Here is a 15,958-nt window from a genome sequence, read left to right as displayed (position 1 = left end):
ACGTGGTTTAAACATTTTTCGGAACAAAGGTGCATCCCAACTTCTATCCTATGCAATATACACCATCTATCGAGTGACACTTTGAAGAGACCATGTCACAGCCATCAGCGGAGGAAGTGGAAGAGTTCATGCTATCATGTCGATATGGCGAAATAGACGAGGTGAAGATGTTCACAGACAAGTACGGAAACGCTGGGGTCGAAGCTGCCAGAGATGACAGAGGGAACACTGCGTTGCATATGTGTAGTGCCAATGGGCATATAGGTGAGATCCATGCTCCAGACTCGACACTGTGAAGGCTGATTGTCCATCTATCAAGATATACTGAACCTTCTCCTACCACTTTGCTCTGCGGCCCTGGTCTCTCAGCCGAATGACAATGGTTCTCCACCATTACATTGGGCCATCGTGAACAATCACTTGAATTGTGTGCAGGCCTTGGTGGAATTATCACCAGAGAAAGGCGGAGGGCTAAAGCTGGTCAAAGTGCGTCTGTGCTCTTGCTCTCTGCTGCTTATTATCATTGCTCACTCGTCTCGTAGCAAACCAACTCGGTCGGCAGAGATGCATTCGCCGAAGCTGTGTTCGCTGGTGAGGGTCGAGAAGAAGTTGCAGGATGGTTAGAAGGGTATCTGTATCGTGAGGAGGGTATTCCAGATGAAGAGATGGGAGATGAAGACGTGAAAGAAGAAGCGACGGACGAGATGGTAGCAGACGATGACGTCCAGGGGACAGGTGTAGGCCCGGACGCCGAAACGCAGGTACGTGTGCTGAGAAAATTCCGAGTTTCAGATGCTGATTCGATATCAGATGGTCCAGGATATACAGAAAGTCGATCTGAATCCGAGTTGATCATGCATCTCTCATCAAACGTGCATCGTCCTCTCATCTCGATTCCGCCACCAACTCTAAGCTTTGCTCCCTACCATCAGGATGACACTGCACATACATTCCCTGAGACCGACGACTACAGGGGCGCGCGCTGGTCCCTGATTACTACACTTCAATAAGACTCTGGCGCTAATGCTTGCGAAAGAAATCACGGTATGGGTCAGAGGGATCACTTCGGGATGCTTGACTCCGGCTGCTCCCCCTCGTACTTCCCATATCACTGTGAGTCATCGATCCGCCCGATACCGATGTCGAGGCTTTAGTATTCGCATTCCGTCGCCTGACCTATCGCTGACATGGCGTCTCGCCTTGCTGCTCGCTTTTTCATGTTCCTTATAAGGTCTTCTGCTGTAAGGTCATAAAAGGCCTCCGTGTCAGACCTTGCTGATGAATGCTTCGACTTTCCCTCGTCGGCCGATGTCTTTCGATCGCCATCCCTAGTCGTGGTGACCGTGTTCTTAGACTGGTTTGATCGACCTTCACTGCCATCTCGATGGGAACTCATACTGACGCCGAATTAAGTGCTTGCTAATGGATTGGAACGAGTGCGGTGAAGAGTGTGACAGTACTATCAGAACAAGTCACCGTCATTTATAGTTATCAGTGGTCTGACTGGTCAAACTCCAATCCTTTCATCGAGTAACATTGATAATCCATCTCCTCCTGATATTGAGAAATTTATGGGGAGTGACAAAGGATCATACAACTGGACGAGCTCCACACAAGCTTCGTTCGCAAAACGGGGAACCGGATGAGATATCAAAGAGAGGACGGCGTTTGAGGAGTCTTCTTTGGACATCGTCGTTTCAGTGAATTGAGGATAGAAGTCTCTTCCAAACTACCACGGAGATCAAGTGAGTGGATGGTGTGAGGGCTGCAATTCGCTGTGTGAAAGGTTGAATTGAGACCGTGACTCAGGCGACAAGCGCTCCGTCTTGGCCATAATGATGTCGGCAGCGGGTCGTTAGATCGTATGCATAGGTAACGAAGGTCCTGATCAGTCTGGTTACCATCCTTTTCGTTCACATCGCATGAAAGTACCTTGCATCAATGATCCTTGCCCTCCCGCTCTCGGACCTTGAACATGCCCCGCTTTCTCACTACATCGACCTGCTCCAGTGCCCATTGTCGACATGCGAGCAGCTCCTCGTCGGTCGTTGTCCATCGCCTTCGAGCTGATCATAGAGTTAGATGAGAGAGCATCCTGGGGTGAGCCCAGCTTCTCACCAATGATGGCCCAGCCTTTTGTAGATGGTATCCTCAAACTTTCCTTTTCCCACTCCCAGCCGCACAGTAATCCACAGTACCCAAGCCACATGATGTAAGCTTTATACCTGCTTTGTCCCTCTTCGAGACCTTCAGCAAAGTTTCCAGGTGGGCTGTGTGGATGGGCGGGAGGATTGAAATTGAGAGGATTGAAGGTGTCGTCGAGGGTGTGGAAACAACATGGAAGGGAGAGATACGGCACAGGAACCCGGGGCAGTAAAGAGAGGAGTGGTATCCACGGCTGCGAGGGGCAAGAACACGTCAGTGACAACACGCAAACCGTGTACGATAATGGTCTCACGGTGATCTCGTCTGCGTGGTTGCCGATGACGAAGCAGTCTGATACTATGGCACAAGAATCCCGCCCAGGCCACGACCCCGCCGTCCACTCTTCGACAGTCTGTGGGAACCACGAAGGGAAATCTATAGGCAGTTCGACCAGAGCAGACCTAGTCTCAGGAGGATATAAAGGCCAGGTCCTGCGAGCCCGCAGTTCGTATCCTTTGCCGCTATAGCCCTGTGAAGGCTATTCAGCACCATTTCAGTCACCATCAGGTGCTCTTACTTCCGAGGTCAAGACATGTACGAGGAGTCCATTACCCTGTCCTCGTCATTGTCAGCTCTCTGTGTATCAGCAGTGCAGCTAGGCGCTCACACAGCCAAGATCAATGAAGCCACCAGGCGGGCGGCCCCAAGAGTTCCACGGTTTTCCCTCGATAGATTTTGATGACTCCTGAGCGGGATACATGTCTCTCCACAGGAGCATGAGGAAAGCGGCGATCGCGACGTCCTGAGAACCCCAGTGAGATAGATCCGAAGACGGCAAGATAGGATCGGACGGTGAGGAGAGGTTTGAACTCTGGGCAATGTCGGCGGGCGACTCGCAAGGCATGCGGAGGACAAAAAGCCCGGGAAAGAGACGAGAGGGGGAAGGAAAAGCTCACCTTCCAGACGTGTCTCTTGACATCCTCAACTGTGGTTGACCCTGCCCTTGGAGCCCTCGAATCGAGGTGTCGATGTCGGTCTTTGAGCTCGAGATACAAGTCTTGAAATGACTCCTTCTGGACCAGGACCTAGACCGGGAGCATCAGCATTGCAATGACAGCCATGAGACTGGAGTACGCGACGAACATCGTGAGTGACTCGTTTCTGATATGGTGTGATACCGTTGTATCCGTGTTTGAAGACGCGTTCGAACAAAGCCAGCAGGGTACGATTTAGGCGATTCTGATCCACGGCACTGCTACTGGCAGTATGCATGGGCTTGGACCACCCCGGCTTGTGACTTGACGAGATCTCAGAATCCACACGAGAAGTATCAGAAGTATCGCTGGAAGTAGATTGCGAAAGGGGAGAGCGTCGTTTCGGAGGCGTCCTTCGTGCAGCCGCGAGCAGGAGATTGGGAGGTCGACTGAACTCAGCCGCTGTCGACACACCTGAGGGACCTCCGCCGTTGAGGGGTCCTGGTGGGGGTTCGCTACGCTTGGCGCTGTTCCGGGTGAAGAGTGAATGCAGAGGTAGATAAGCGACGTATATTCTGCCGCGAATAGGCAACGACGAGCCCTTCGATGTCGTCTCGCTCTCTATATGAGGGGCCAGCTCAGAGCCTTCGGCCGCGACTCGTGTCTCCTCCTCGTCCCTCTTTACGCCCTCGTACAGGAAAGCCAGCTTTGATACGACGGGGTGATAGAACGGGATTTCATCGGCCGATTTGACCTCTGGAATCATCATTACCATGCCCCATTCCGCGTCATGTCCATGATCTGCTTGGCCCGTAGTCGAGTCATGCTTTGCTGGGGAGCTTTCTGACTCGTATATCGCTATGCGTTGATCCAGCTTGCCATCCCGTTTGACTTGCTTCGGCATAAGTCGTAGGCGGAATTCCTCTCGACGACTGAGTCCGAGCCATACTGCTTCCTCATCGGAAGCACTGAATGTTTCTGCAATCGGGTTCGAGTGCACCTTCTCAGCCCCTTTCGGGTCATCCTGATTGATTTGCCGTGTCTGGGTGGCGATGGAAGGCGTTGGCTTAGGGGGTAATGGGTCCGCTCTCAATATCACCGTCGAGTTACGTTCAGGGTGCACAGCCAAGTCTTTGACGCCCGCGAAGAAGGCATGCCGAGAAAAGTGAACGTTGTGAGACAGACTAATGATCCAGGATTGGCCTGTATCTGCTTGCGAGCGAGTCAAGCGATCCGTCAGGGCTGAGTGCGGGAATGAGGAACTGGGATGGAAAGATGGACGTCGAAACGACTCCGGCTCCACCTGGAGCGAAGATGGACCAGCGCGCAAGGTAGCCACAGGGGCTAGTTGCTCATCTGGAAGTCTCGAAGGTCCTGCTATTGATGGACTTGCATGTTGCTTCATGAGTCCAAGGCAGACGGACAGAATAACAATGAAACCAGAATGGTCACTTTAAAAATTGACCTCACGTCCGGCCAGAATATAATGGCTCGTGGCTTTGAGTAGATGCATGGCAAGACATTGTCCGTGAGTCTATCAAGGGTGAGGACAGCTATGTTGTGCGACTGAGCCTCGGATACGGGTAGAAGTCGACGAGATCAGGCAGACACAGTCTTATATCATGACGCCGAAGACACCAGCGGCAGCGATGAGGAAGCCGATGAATGGGCCGGGTTTGCCGAACTGGCTAGGGGCAGCACCTTTGGTTGAGGTGACCTAGTTGAGTCAGCTCGCTGACTTCTCCCATACTATCCGCATGACTCACAGCATTGGGAATTCCTCCAGTTGCGTCTCCGGTGTATCCAGCGGGCAGGCTAGTGAGAGTGCTCTGAGAAGTACCAGTCGTCTGGACCGCGGCACCGTTTGTCAAGGTGATGGGGGGTACGCCGCTCGAGCTGGAAGGAACGGCATTGGCTACAGAGACACTGTTACTGTTGCTGCTGCTTCCTCCAGACGTGATGTTGAATTGATTTGACTGAGCCAGAATGGCGGCATTGTTTTGATCAGATGACATGAGGTTGATCTGGAATCCGTGTCCCTCTGGCCATGATCCAGATGGGTACGAGACGGTGGCTGAGTTTTGTTGGTTCGGGCTTCCAGTGTTTGTTGAGCTGGAGAGTGTCACGGGACCGTTGGGCAAGAAGCCTTGCTGCGAAGGGCGTCAGCAATGATGCAAGGAGAAAGACATATGGAGGCGGGAACAGGCAGACAGCTCCACTGAAGTGCTCTGATCCACGGATCAGGCTCTCGCGTCTCGAGGCCTGAGCAGAAAATTCTTGTTTTCTGAGGAATGTGACTCGAGCATTAGACGTGTTCGTACGACGTGTCTAGCATAGCTCAGAATCGTGACCGCGTATGTTGACACATCCATGACACTGCCAGACCCCTCGCTTCGCGATCTCACCACTTGCAACTCACCTGGTTGACGAGCTGGATCAAAAAGCTGCTAGGGTCTGTGGAGACTGCAGTCCAAGTCACGGTCTGAGATGAGGTGCCCGATTGCCATTCGGAGTATGCATTGGGAGAGTTGACCGAGATACCGTTGGCGAGGGCAGCGAGGATGATCGCAGAGATGACCGCCTGGGAGGATGAGTACATGGTGTATGACTGTGTGTTGTGGTTTGTTGAGGTGACAAAATCGACGCGTCAAGCAGGTGGTCTGTGTGGTGGTCAAAACGAGTGGACTGTGAATTGTCAGAAACGTTGAACAAAGGAGGAGAGAAGATGCTATATGACTCGAAGTATTTACCTCAGCAGATGAGCTGAACGAGATGCGATGGAGACAGTGTTCGAAGATGAGAATGCAGTGATGTTGAGAGAGAAGCAGAGCAGCGGGCGATACAGCTTTGAGGGATGGTTAGTGTGATTTTGTTATGATTTTTTTCCCTTTGACCCCTTGTTGACACACACACACACAACCCCTTTTTTAAGCCGCGCGTTTCAGATCTGCGCTGTTTCTGTCTGTGGCAGTGTGGCGATTGTTGTACAGCCACGATCAGCTCCCTAGGGCGGGGGGCAGCTTGAGCAGCAGCAGCAGTGTCAACCAGAACTCCACTGGCTCTCGCTCTCCAAGCGTTCACGCTCCTCACCTTGATCACATATCCACAGATCCAAGCCTTGGGCCGACGCGAAGGGGGGTCAAAAAGAAAAAAAAAGAAAACCTGTGATGATTGACCAACGTGGCGATGCGTGAGAATTGGAGCTCACAGGTCTTGGAGATCCGAAAATAGTTCGGACATTGAAAAATGGGGGGAAGGGAGGGGTAAAACTCCACCGCATGAGACGCGATGCTAGTCCCACTCAGAGGAGCTCTGAGATCCAACGTGGGACATGCTGTGACTCAAAAGAGTCGGTGCAAGACGCAGCGGGAGCAATTAGGCGGGCCTAGCTCCGGGCTCGCGGACCGGCTCGTGATTCGCCGAAAAGTGAAGCCGATGACTCGGACTCCCTCTAGATGGCACCTCCTTCAAGTCAAGAAGGAGTTTCAGAAGTTTGCCGATAGGTTGAAAAAGACACTCCTGACTTTGATTCTGGGAATAGGGAGCGGAAGACCTGTGTGTCAATCCCTCCTTCTCCTCTAACGAAGCTCCAATGAAGATCCGTTCTTGGAGGCAGTCAATCAGAACTTCGTATCGTAAATCGAGCTCTGATTTCGTTACATAACAAAGGACCGGTCACCGGCTTCTCCTCCGAGGTCAAAGTCGAGGGGAGATCGCCGATAATTTCTCGTTGATTGCTACAGTGCAATATACCCCGCTGTCCGTTATCCCTCCATTGACTCTTAGAACGATTGTCATTGATTGCGGGCTGACCTTTGAGACTACATAAGGTATAAAGCATCGGTGGCTACCCCACCTCATCCTCTTCTTGCGTCTGTGCCGTCACATAATATCAGATTCTAAGCTAATACAGGACTCACGGTGACACGATACAGTAGTTGAGCCTCAAGACTACTAAAGGTACCAAGATGAGCACTGCTCAGAGTGACAGAGCTGCGACCAATACTGACGCTCGAAAAATTTTGCATGGACATGAGGATCGAGACGGTCGACGACTATGCCTGAAAGCCGGTTTCCCCTACGATGAATCCGGGGAGAATTATTCTGCTAAGGGCCATATCCATGCCGGACTATGGGTTAAACCACTCAAGGACGACATCTTCGAAAGGAGTTCAACAAATTCAGGGCAGGAATTTTGGGAAGAATTGACAGGAGCTGAACTCGAGCTGCAACCAGCCGGAGAGTCCGAGACTTGGGACCTCAAGATCAAAGACTCGCCATCTGGACCAGAGATGTATACGGGGAAGGCACTTTGTTCGAACAAGGGGTTCAGATACACCTACGACTTCTTCAGCTCACTATACAACCATGACCAAGGGGTTGAAGACGCAGGCGAAAGCGACGAGGAGGACTCACAAGGAAGTCTCCTCGAGATCGCTCACAAGCTAGCAAGCGAGAATAAGGTGAAAGTCGTTGGGTAATTCGACAAATGGGAACCTTCTGTGGCAGACGACTTTACCCTGCTCACCAACGGTCCCGTCTTTTTGCAGAAAAGTACTGAGGCCAACAACACGTTCGCCAACGAGGATGGACTGGCTCTATCGCAAGCAACTGCCATCTACAAGCTTCACGTCGATCCACGAACGCTCACCGAGGCCTCAGTGCCGGATCCCGACTTGCGAGCCAAATTGTCAAACCTCACCTGGACCGCCGAGGGTAGCGCTCAAGTCAGCATGAGAGGATCTCTGGTTGATAACTAGGGAACGAATACAGACTGGAGGTGGGATGTGCTCACTTAAGCAGACTTTGACAGCCATTGTGCTTCGATTCGCTTCATTGACAACGCGGTCCTGATCAGACATGCATGAATGTTGAAAGACGGGAAATTGCAGTAATATTTGGCGGGCATGGAAGTTTGTCGGCCCTTACTGGCTCCTGCCTGTCAAGTGAGACGCCTTTGTGAGAGAAGGTGTGCGATACCCTTACAAAGACCTCAGTCCAGGTGTCCTTTTGTCTCCTTGCTACATGATCCACCATTCTGTAAATCTCGGAAGATCTACATTGAGGCATGCAACGAGATCAGGACTTCAAAACTTCGTTGTCCTAGAGTTTTTGCGGATAGACTTCGGATGGTATCTCTTTTGCTCTTCATCTTTGGCTTTGGACCCGGTGTCAGCACCACACAGTCAGAAGTATCACCACGACTCCGGGGATTGATTTTGTCGACGATTCTACCGATGGTTCCTCCATCTCGCCATCAGTATATGGCCTGGGTATCTGTCAGCATGAGACACATGAGGCTCTCACTTTCGGCCTCATGGGAAAGGATGGAAAGGATGGGCTCTGCTTTTGCTTGCGTATCACGTGCGAGACGTCGTGGCCACTCCTTTCAGAGGCCACCATTCATCCATTCTCAATTTGCCATAGCAGGGACATATTCAGAAGGCACACTGGGGAGGCAGGATAAGTCCTTCTCAGGCCTACTCTCACGCCACCACCATACTGTACCTTTCCAAGCCTCCACAGTACTGTGTAGTTCAATACAGCCTACCTGACTCTGCTTTACCAAGGCTATCAGAGGCACTCCACCAATCGTTCAGGTGATGACTTCTCAAGACTCCGTAGCTATGATTCCCAGAGAGGGCAGCAGTGACTCGTCGCCTGAGCATGAGCACCAGCAAAGAGACGACTATCAAGCATGCCTTCAACCTGGCTTTGTTTACAGCCAAACCGGGCAAGAATATTCTGCTGCAGCCCCTTACGTCCATGCGGGTTACTATCTTACGCCGGTCCCAAACGACCTCTTCGCCAAGCCGTCTGAGGAAGGTGGCCAGCACTTGTGGCAGCGAGTGATAGGGAATAATATCACTTTTCTCCCCGAGACCGATGAAGCGTGGAGCGTGGTCATAGATAATAAAGAGGCTGCTTCGAGCGGAATCTTCACTGGACGAGGGACCTGCGATAACAGGGAAATGAGATACCAGTACCATTTCTCCGCTTGGGCATGGGACAATGCAGAAGGTGGAAGCCAGCTCCAAAATGGACACACGGTCGATAATGCCGATTCCGATTTCCAAGACATGTTGGAGGACATTCATGACCTTGCCGACGAAGAGAAAGTGACGGTTGTCGGAGTGTTTGACAAGTGGGGATCAGAAGACAAAGACGATGTTTCGCTGATGACAAACAATCCTGTATTCCTGAAGAAGTGGCACGAACGCACAGGGTTATCCTCTTTCATAACTCAATCATATCTATCTAAAAGACATGCCCATTACCTGCTTAAGGTTGATTCAGCCTCGCTTACGGAGAGCTCGATACCGGACGCGGACCTGCGAAAGAAGATTTCGAGCTTTCGTTGGGGTGCAGAAGGCAAGGTCAACGTTTCCATTGAAGGGCACTTCGGGACCATCCAAGGCGATGTATGACCTTACCGGGAGACCTATGGGACAAAGTCTTGCATGCAATCCGGACACTCGGCCTCCTTGCGCAAGTACAGGATCATTACATATTCATATTCTAAATGCACTTGCGTCCGTTGCATATGTCGATTGACTTGGGGCATCCTGCAGCTTTCATGCATTTTCTACAAGGTGTGTTACAGTTACAGGAAAGAAATGCATCGATCTCGCCAGACCTGCAGTACCTCTACATACCATCCTGGATCGGTCGAAGGTCCATGCTTTATGGACATGGTGCTTATTGTTCTCCAGACCTCGCTAAGACCATCTTCGGCCGGGACAGGGCTTCTTATCCGTCCCTCATAACAAGGTGAATCACATTGCAGCTACAGCTCACAGCTCAATCGAACTCCCCTGAGATACTTTGTGAGAGGTCAGGGAGAACACTCCAGGCGATCCCCGTGAATCAAAGCGTCGGGGACAGTCTTCCGTCCTTTCTCTTCAATGCGTGGGAGGGCATTTCACATCCTTTCATGCGGTGACGCTTGAGCTCACTGAAAGGATCTCAGACCCAGTGTACCACCCCACAAACCAAATATCACACGTTCCCCATTTCGCTCTACTTGACATCGACACAGACTACTTATTTCGACCGTCTGTATTCTCCATCATTGATCGCAACGTCTCCGCAAGACATCCTACGAAACTCCTACCAGTAGCATGAGTGAAATGACACCCTTCTCGGCAGCTTCGGCCAGCCATGTGTCCATTCCAGTGACTTTGAAGGTCGATGAATCCGATCCAATAGCCGGGGCGGATGAGAACGCTCGACAGGAATTGTGCAAATCGATCTTCTTGGGAGCTGTCCCATGTACTGTGGCAACGAATCATGGCCAACAATGGTTCGTAGAAGCGACACTTCCTCAGAGTCGAACATTCCATGGAACAGACGCTGAAGCGGACGATGGGATGTTTGATTATCGATATAACTTCGGTGCCACTGTATCCGACATCTGTCATCAGACAGACAGGGCTCTCGTTGATCGTATTCATGCACTTTCGACTCAGAATAAGATCTCCGTGTACGCCAAGTTGGTGGATTTTACTCCTGCAACAGATACAGAGCCTGGATATATTCTGCCACAAGCGGACGTCAGCGTCCAGTTGAGTCAGAATGCTGATGACGAAGTGCAAATCCAATCAAGTCCTGGCCAAAGATTCATCGCCAGCAACTCAAGGTGGACCCTCAGCGTGGTTCCATCATCGATCTCAGATGATCTCGGCTTGGAGGAGGCAGACAGGGCGCGCCTCCAAGCCTTTACATGGGATGGTCTCGGCACCATCATGGTCGGCCTCGAAGGGACAGACAGAGTGCCATTGGACATGGACGTGTCTGACGCCGGATCGGCGGATCAACTGCAGAGGAAACGTCAGAGGACAGAGTGACCTAGACTGCTCTCTGCTACCAGGACATACGGAGAGATGATACGTATTACATAGACGATGATGCACCATAGAAAGACGAGAGGTTCCGAAACACAGCCGGCCTGCTGGAGCGTTCCCAACCTGAGTGTCTCATACAGTACATTACTTGCGCCACATCAGATGCCTCAGGTTCCAGAGGAGAGCCCTGTGACCTATTCAAATCCGTCATTGCCACCTGCAGTCAGATCCTCTCACCCCTGGCCCGTGGGAAGAATTTTGCACATCCTTTCATGCACCCTTCCTCTCAGTACTCGCACGACATCTCACGGCTCGCCACGGGAACTCACAGGGCATAGATAAGGCTGATAAGCTTTCCTATCTCGCCCTTCTTCCCACCCTGAGGTACATATCTTCGCCACTAGCCATTACGATATCTTATCGTAGCCTCCTAAGAAATCTCGAGTAAGTCCTGCGAACTATAATGTCGTGTTAACAGCAGAACAATGAGCGAACTAGCGGGAAGCTCCATCAACGCCACAAATGACGGTTCCCTGGCAATGCAACTATTGACTGCGAAGGACGATCCTATTGCCAGAGCCACCGAGACGCAGCGCCGAGAACTCTTGGAGACGCTCATCTTTTCAAAGCCTATTCGATGCACCTCTTCGGGACTGGACAGTGGCAGGTGGACCGTGTCGTGCACTTTCCCCGAACAAGGGACCTTAAGCGGAGCGGACGCCAGTGAGAAGTCCAACGAGTTTGAGTATCGTTATACGTTTTGTGCCACACTTGACGACGAGGAACCCGAAGACGAAGATCAGAAGAAGCGCCTGAGAGAAATTCACGATTGTCCCGAAGCACTGACCCCATCATCGTGATAGCTGAGCTGGACCCCTTCAAGAAAGAGCTTCAAGATACCTCAGTTTCACCTCGACTTAACGGAAACCTTTCTGTTCGAGCGAGGAAGCAAGATGACGCTGTCCACATTGAGTCTAGCGCAGATCAGGGACTCTTTGACACGGAGATCTTCTGGAAGCTCCGCGTGGATCCGACAGGTCCCCATGATTCATTGGACGAGACGATCGAGGAGAGCATCTTGGGGTCCGAGTGGTCGGCTCTTAGCAGCAACATCGAGACGAAGATCGAGGGTAAAGGTATCTCCATGGATGACTCAAACTCAGAGGCGGACTAGACGGAAGTCCAAGTCTATGTCAGGCTGCTGCAGTACCGACGAGCTTTTTGTGTCATGAATGAATGCAGGAATGATTTGCCGCAAGCCTAGGTTGACAACAATAAATATGCTCAAATCTCTTCTTCTTGATCATCATCCTGCTCGATGAGTTTGGCGTATTCCTCATAGCTTCCAAACACAGGCATCTCCTTTCTCTTCTTCTTCTGTTCCCTTCTTTCCTTGTTGCGCTTTCTCTTGCCTGCAGCCATACTCTCCTCTACCTCTGGCTCAGGGGACGGAGAGACCTCGAGCTCGATGTTGGGCATCTCGTCATCGGAGATAATATCGTCATCCTCATCGGCGAAGTCGGGGAACGGCGAGTCCGAATCAGAATCGTTCACATCATCCTCGGCCATGTCACCATCTGAATCGTCGTCGCCCAATTCCACAGCGGCGTCCTCATCGTCCTCATCGTCTTCGTCGGCTCCGTTGACTTCGTCCACCGAAGCAGACTCATCGTCCAAAATATCGCTGCTGTCATCGCTGAGATCCATACCGTCGTCTGCTCCTGGCATGGAAGCTTGCATGGCCTGCCAGTCGGTGTCAGCTCAGTGATGTCGCATTCTTACGAGAGTCGGACAACTGACCTTCCAGACTTCGTCCTCCTCCGCATCGCTATCCAGAGCACTTCCCATCTCGCTCTCGTCATCCTTACCCTCCGACTTGGCTGCCCTTGACCCCTCGGCCTTGGCCAACTTGGAAGCAAAGAATTGGTGGAAGAACAATTGATCCGCCGGAACGTCTTCAATCTTCTTTCTCCAGAATGCTTCCGAATTGACGAAACCAGCATCGCCGATTCGAGCACCTTTGTTCTTAACCACCAAACCAGATTTGTCAGACGCGGCGGCGGGCTGCATGATGCTGGCCCCTTTTGGTTGTAGATTCTTTTTAGGATTCCGATAGACGAATCTATCCAAAAATGAGACCAGGGTATTAAGAGAGATATCAGATGATCCAGTGATCGGCTCCGAGTTGAGGAGTTGCGATGCCTGCAGCGAGATGGAAGGGTGGAAATGATCAAGAAAAGGGAGCTGCAAAGATTGTAAGCCTTACCAGAGTGACAACAGTCGTTCCACTTACAAGCTCCCACAGACAGCTGGCATCTGCATTTGCAAATCGTGGCTCACGTTTCTTACCGTCGTATGCTCGTGAACCGGATGCTTGAGCAGGGGCACCAGTGACATCGTCCTGCGGACGATCTGCATCTACGAAGTGTTCCACTTCATCGTCTTCAGGCTCAGATAGCATGCGCCGGAGTCCAGGAACGGTGGAGAAGAGCTGAGTACGGTAAGGAGAGATCAAGAGGAGAAAAGTTCCAACTCACATCACCCAGAAGATAGAGCGCTCCGCATACGAATGGAGGCTGCTGCATACCCAACATCTGCAATAGTCTTTTGACGAACGCCATGGCCCTGGCTTGATCCGAGTCCGACTTGACGGCCTTGAAGAACAGGTTGAGGTACATCGCCTGCTTTGAAGAAGTCACTAATCTTTCATCGAAAAGCGAGTCGTACAAAGTTCGGTAAAATCGATCGACGACGGATGTTTGAGTGCGAGAGACGGTGAAGATGAGATTGAGGGCCTGAATAGAGGTATTGAAGGTGCCTCTGTGAGTGATCTTGAACAGCGTGTCCATGTATTTGGACAATCTAAAAGGTATTAGTACGGCGGATCTGTGTCGTGTCAGACTCACAAATCCTCGTCCAACTTGGCATAAGGTAGAGCTCGATTGATGCCTGTCAGAACTGCGGCTACAAGCTTGGCCTCGCCAGCATCGACCAGAGCTTCTTCCTCCAGAGCACTTTTCCGTCCACCCTTTGGCTTGGCTCCCTTTCGTCGCCCTCTCCACTTTTCGACTTTGCCTGCAACCTTTTCGATCCCGGCAGGTCCTTGCTCACCGACCGCTTGTTCGGATGCACCAAGAATCTCTCTGAATATCTCAAAGTACAATTCGACCATTCGAGCAGCCGTCTGTTGATCTTTCGAAGTAAGGGTAATTTGATTTAGGGTGATGATCCCGTAGTATCTGGCATGACTGGTACCCTCATGCTTGGCCGCTGGTGCCTTGCCTTTCTCATCGTCGAATCGTATATGAGTCTTAATCGGCTCTTGTCCGGAAGAAGGCTTAAGAATCAGAGAAGAGACCTCCCGGGCAACGACCGCCTTCATCGCTGGATGGACCTGCAAGAGCTGAAGAATGTGGTGTGAGGTTTTAGAAGCGACAGAGCGGTCCATGTCTCCAAGTTTGTTAACGCCTAGGCGAAGCAGATTTTGCTCTTGCTCCGCATTGCCAGCGAGAAGCTGGAAGATGATGTGCAGAGCCTGCGTCCGGATATACGGCAAGGTGTCGTGAGAGAGCATCTAAGAAGGACGTATTGTCAGTAATTGACAAGTAACGCGTGGACAAGACTCGCCTCGAGCACTTGCAGAAGACTGAAGAACCATTTCTTGAGGAAATCCTCGAAGGCAAAGAGGAGCAGATGGCGGTCAGAGATCTCAGGATGACCGAGCAGTGGCTGATCGGCGAAATACCTGGGTGTGACTGTCAGAAAAGAACGCATGTCATAGCCCTGCCTCCACGCTCACTTGAGTTTACCAGATTCCTTTCCGCCTCCTGAAATCCACCAATCTGCCAGAGCCTTCAATACAGCGATCCTCTGATCCTTATTCCCTCCACCTCCTAGACCATCCTCTTTCCATCCGGCCATATTTCTCAACCTGTTGAGCTCCTTGACGGCGTGCATAGGACTTTCGCGGACAAGAAGAACCAAGGCTGAGAGTTTGTCCTGGTGCGTACCCGATTGTAGGATTTGAGAGATGAAAGCAGCGTCCGAAGAAGACGAAGCACGGTTGAGGGGAGGGAGGTTATCAAGGAAGCCTTGCGCCTTTTGACGTAAAGTGTTTAGTTTTCCGAGCGGTATCGGCCCAAGGGGTTTCGTCAATGGTGGTGGAGGAGTGAATAGCGATGACCAAGATGTAGCAGCGGGAACTCTCTGGATGATGGATCAGCCTCAGTCAACGCAAAATGACTCCAGCTCACCGTCGCGGACGACTGGTCCACATCTACAGGTTTCCCCAACACACCCTTGTTACTTGACGTGACCTTCTCGACCGTAGGCGCTGCCATTTTGGGCTCGCTGACTCTGCGCTCCCTGGGAGCATTCGGTGCGAGCGCCACCATTTCGTTTTCTAGCAGGTCTTCAGCGTCTTCCTCTTCCTCCTCGTCATCATCATCATCATCCTCCTCGTCCTCATCCTCCTCTGCACTCTCAACATCATCGTCATCAGACTCATTGACGTCTGAGTCATCTTCGTCCTTGTCGGCAACTGTATCGGACACTGGCGCGACATTCGGAAGATCAAGAGTTTTCATGAACTCGCCCAACGCCTTCCGTAGCGACTTCTGAAAGGATGTCAGATTAAAAGTACCACAGGCAGAGCTTGAACATACCTCGTCTGCCGCTGCTTCCTTGCCTTGGCTCTTAGAGCTGTTGTTCACTTCAAAATCGTCCTCCTCATCGATGCCCTCGATAAGTTTCAAATCCTCTTCATCTCCTCCAAGATCCTTGACGGCCTGACGAAGTTCTGCAGAGACTTGACTTGCTTTGCCCCCCGACGAAGAAGGGGCAGGTGCCGCATCTGCCGGTCCTGAGCTCTTGACGTTTTTCCGAGCTGCCTTGTAGCCCGTGTCACCGTTCTTTCTGCCCATCCTCGGTGCGACTGTGTCCCGTCACGATAGCAAAGTCAATGTCCAAGCCATTCTCGATCACTCAATCGCTGCT

General features: G+C 51.6%; 9 protein-coding genes across 9 annotated transcripts; 5 read left to right on the top strand and 4 right to left on the bottom strand.

The window, feature by feature from the left end:
• The first annotated feature begins 56 nt into the window (after positions 1-56).
• BD324DRAFT_622730 (hypothetical protein) lies at positions 57-875 on the top strand. Its single transcript, XM_022015508.1, has 4 exons — positions 57-264; positions 320-486; positions 543-761; positions 811-875. Exons 1-4 carry the CDS (start codon positions 93-95, stop codon positions 850-852), a joined length of 600 nt encoding a protein of 199 aa, XP_021871634.1. The 5' UTR covers positions 57-92; the 3' UTR covers positions 853-875.
• Positions 876-1,814: 939 nt separating this feature from the next.
• BD324DRAFT_389608 (hypothetical protein) lies at positions 1,815-4,565 on the bottom strand. Its single transcript, XM_022012656.1, has 7 exons — positions 3,289-4,565; positions 3,102-3,230; positions 2,813-2,947; positions 2,723-2,758; positions 2,459-2,674; positions 2,119-2,398; positions 1,815-2,066 (listed from the first exon to the last, which is right to left on the bottom strand). The coding sequence occupies exons 1-7, from the start codon at positions 4,522-4,524 to the stop codon at positions 1,939-1,941; spliced, it is 2,160 nt and encodes a 719-aa protein (XP_021871633.1). The 5' UTR covers positions 4,525-4,565; the 3' UTR covers positions 1,815-1,938.
• A 48-nt stretch (positions 4,566-4,613) lies between these two features.
• On the bottom strand, positions 4,614-5,921 carry BD324DRAFT_622712 (hypothetical protein). The gene is made up of 4 exons (XM_022015507.1): positions 5,870-5,921; positions 5,539-5,804; positions 4,886-5,269; positions 4,614-4,836 (listed from the first exon to the last, which is right to left on the bottom strand). Exons 2-4 carry the CDS (start codon positions 5,716-5,718, stop codon positions 4,735-4,737), a joined length of 666 nt encoding a protein of 221 aa, XP_021871632.1. The 5' UTR covers positions 5,719-5,804; positions 5,870-5,921; the 3' UTR covers positions 4,614-4,734.
• Positions 5,912-6,876, top strand: BD324DRAFT_622706 (hypothetical protein). Its single transcript, XM_022015506.1, has 3 exons — positions 5,912-6,139; positions 6,210-6,281; positions 6,328-6,876. Exon 3 carries the CDS (start codon positions 6,408-6,410, stop codon positions 6,699-6,701), a length of 294 nt encoding a protein of 97 aa, XP_021871631.1. The 5' UTR covers positions 5,912-6,139; positions 6,210-6,281; positions 6,328-6,407; the 3' UTR covers positions 6,702-6,876.
• A 211-nt stretch (positions 6,877-7,087) lies between these two features.
• Positions 7,088-7,879, top strand: BD324DRAFT_650207 (hypothetical protein; the record flags this gene model as incomplete). Its single annotated transcript, XM_022018116.1, has 2 exons — positions 7,088-7,582; positions 7,670-7,879. 2 exons carry the CDS (start codon positions 7,088-7,090, stop codon positions 7,877-7,879), a joined length of 705 nt encoding a protein of 234 aa, XP_021871630.1.
• Positions 7,880-8,546: 667 nt separating this feature from the next.
• On the bottom strand, positions 8,547-9,254 carry BD324DRAFT_622699 (hypothetical protein). The gene has a single exon (XM_022015505.1). It carries the CDS (start codon positions 9,215-9,217, stop codon positions 8,657-8,659), a length of 561 nt encoding a protein of 186 aa, XP_021871629.1. The 5' UTR covers positions 9,218-9,254; the 3' UTR covers positions 8,547-8,656.
• An 850-nt stretch (positions 9,255-10,104) lies between these two features.
• BD324DRAFT_680547 (hypothetical protein) lies at positions 10,105-10,966 on the top strand (the record flags this gene model as incomplete). The annotated part of the gene is made up of 1 exon (XM_022019083.1): positions 10,105-10,966. Exon 1 carries the CDS (start codon positions 10,241-10,243, stop codon positions 10,964-10,966), a length of 726 nt encoding a protein of 241 aa, XP_021871628.1. The 5' UTR covers positions 10,105-10,240.
• A 482-nt stretch (positions 10,967-11,448) lies between these two features.
• On the top strand, positions 11,449-12,137 carry BD324DRAFT_650204 (hypothetical protein; the record flags this gene model as incomplete). Its single annotated transcript, XM_022018115.1, has 2 exons — positions 11,449-11,686; positions 11,827-12,137. The coding sequence occupies 2 exons, from the start codon at positions 11,449-11,451 to the stop codon at positions 12,135-12,137; spliced, it is 549 nt and encodes a 182-aa protein (XP_021871627.1).
• A 110-nt stretch (positions 12,138-12,247) lies between these two features.
• On the bottom strand, positions 12,248-15,885 carry BD324DRAFT_578734 (CBF/Mak21 family-domain-containing protein; the record flags this gene model as incomplete). Its single annotated transcript, XM_022013338.1, has 9 exons — positions 12,248-12,706; positions 12,764-13,207; positions 13,257-13,454; positions 13,501-13,825; positions 13,870-14,537; positions 14,582-14,708; positions 14,763-15,169; positions 15,217-15,579; positions 15,628-15,885. The coding sequence occupies 9 exons, from the start codon at positions 15,883-15,885 to the stop codon at positions 12,248-12,250; spliced, it is 3,249 nt and encodes a 1,082-aa protein (XP_021871626.1).
• Between the last annotated feature and the right edge of the window lie 73 nt (positions 15,886-15,958).

This window comes from Kockovaella imperatae (assembly GCF_002102565.1).
Source record: "Kockovaella imperatae strain NRRL Y-17943 chromosome Unknown BD324scaffold_5, whole genome shotgun sequence".
Lineage (NCBI taxonomy): Eukaryota > Fungi > Basidiomycota > Tremellomycetes > Tremellales > Cuniculitremaceae > Kockovaella > Kockovaella imperatae.
Note: the sequence above shows the minus strand (reverse complement) of the source record. Positions and strands in the feature narration are given on the sequence as shown.

Excerpts from the sequence above, each read along its gene's own strand:
- BD324DRAFT_622730 (XM_022015508.1), top strand. The coding sequence starts at position 93 with ATGTCACAGCCATCAGCGGAGGAAGTGGAAGAGTTCATGCTATCATGT. Across the intron at positions 487-542 it reads GAGGGCTAAAGCTGGTCAAA|CAAACCAACTCGGTCGGCAG; the intron begins GTGCGTCTGTGC and ends CTCGTCTCGTAG. Across the intron at positions 762-810 it reads GCCCGGACGCCGAAACGCAG|ATGGTCCAGGATATACAGAA; the intron begins GTACGTGTGCTG and ends ATTCGATATCAG.
- BD324DRAFT_389608 (XM_022012656.1), bottom strand. The coding sequence starts at position 4,524 with ATGAAGCAACATGCAAGTCCATCAATAGCAGGACCTTCGAGACTTCCA. Across the intron at positions 3,231-3,288 it reads AGAAACGAGTCACTCACGAT|GTCCTGGTCCAGAAGGAGTC; the intron begins GTTCGTCGCGTA and ends CTCCCGGTCTAG. Across the intron at positions 2,067-2,118 it reads AAAAGGCTGGGCCATCATTG|CTCGAAGGCGATGGACAACG; the intron begins GTGAGAAGCTGG and ends CTCTATGATCAG.
- BD324DRAFT_622712 (XM_022015507.1), bottom strand. The coding sequence starts at position 5,718 with ATGTACTCATCCTCCCAGGCGGTCATCTCTGCGATCATCCTCGCTGCC. Across the intron at positions 5,270-5,538 it reads TGATCCAGCTCGTCAACCAG|CAAGGCTTCTTGCCCAACGG; the intron begins GTGAGTTGCAAG and ends CGCCCTTCGCAG. Across the intron at positions 4,837-4,885 it reads CTGGAGGAATTCCCAATGCT|GTCACCTCAACCAAAGGTGC; the intron begins GTGAGTCATGCG and ends TGACTCAACTAG.
- BD324DRAFT_622706 (XM_022015506.1), top strand. The coding sequence starts at position 6,408 with ATGCTAGTCCCACTCAGAGGAGCTCTGAGATCCAACGTGGGACATGCT.
- BD324DRAFT_622699 (XM_022015505.1), bottom strand. The coding sequence starts at position 9,217 with ATGAATGTCCTCCAACATGTCTTGGAAATCGGAATCGGCATTATCGAC.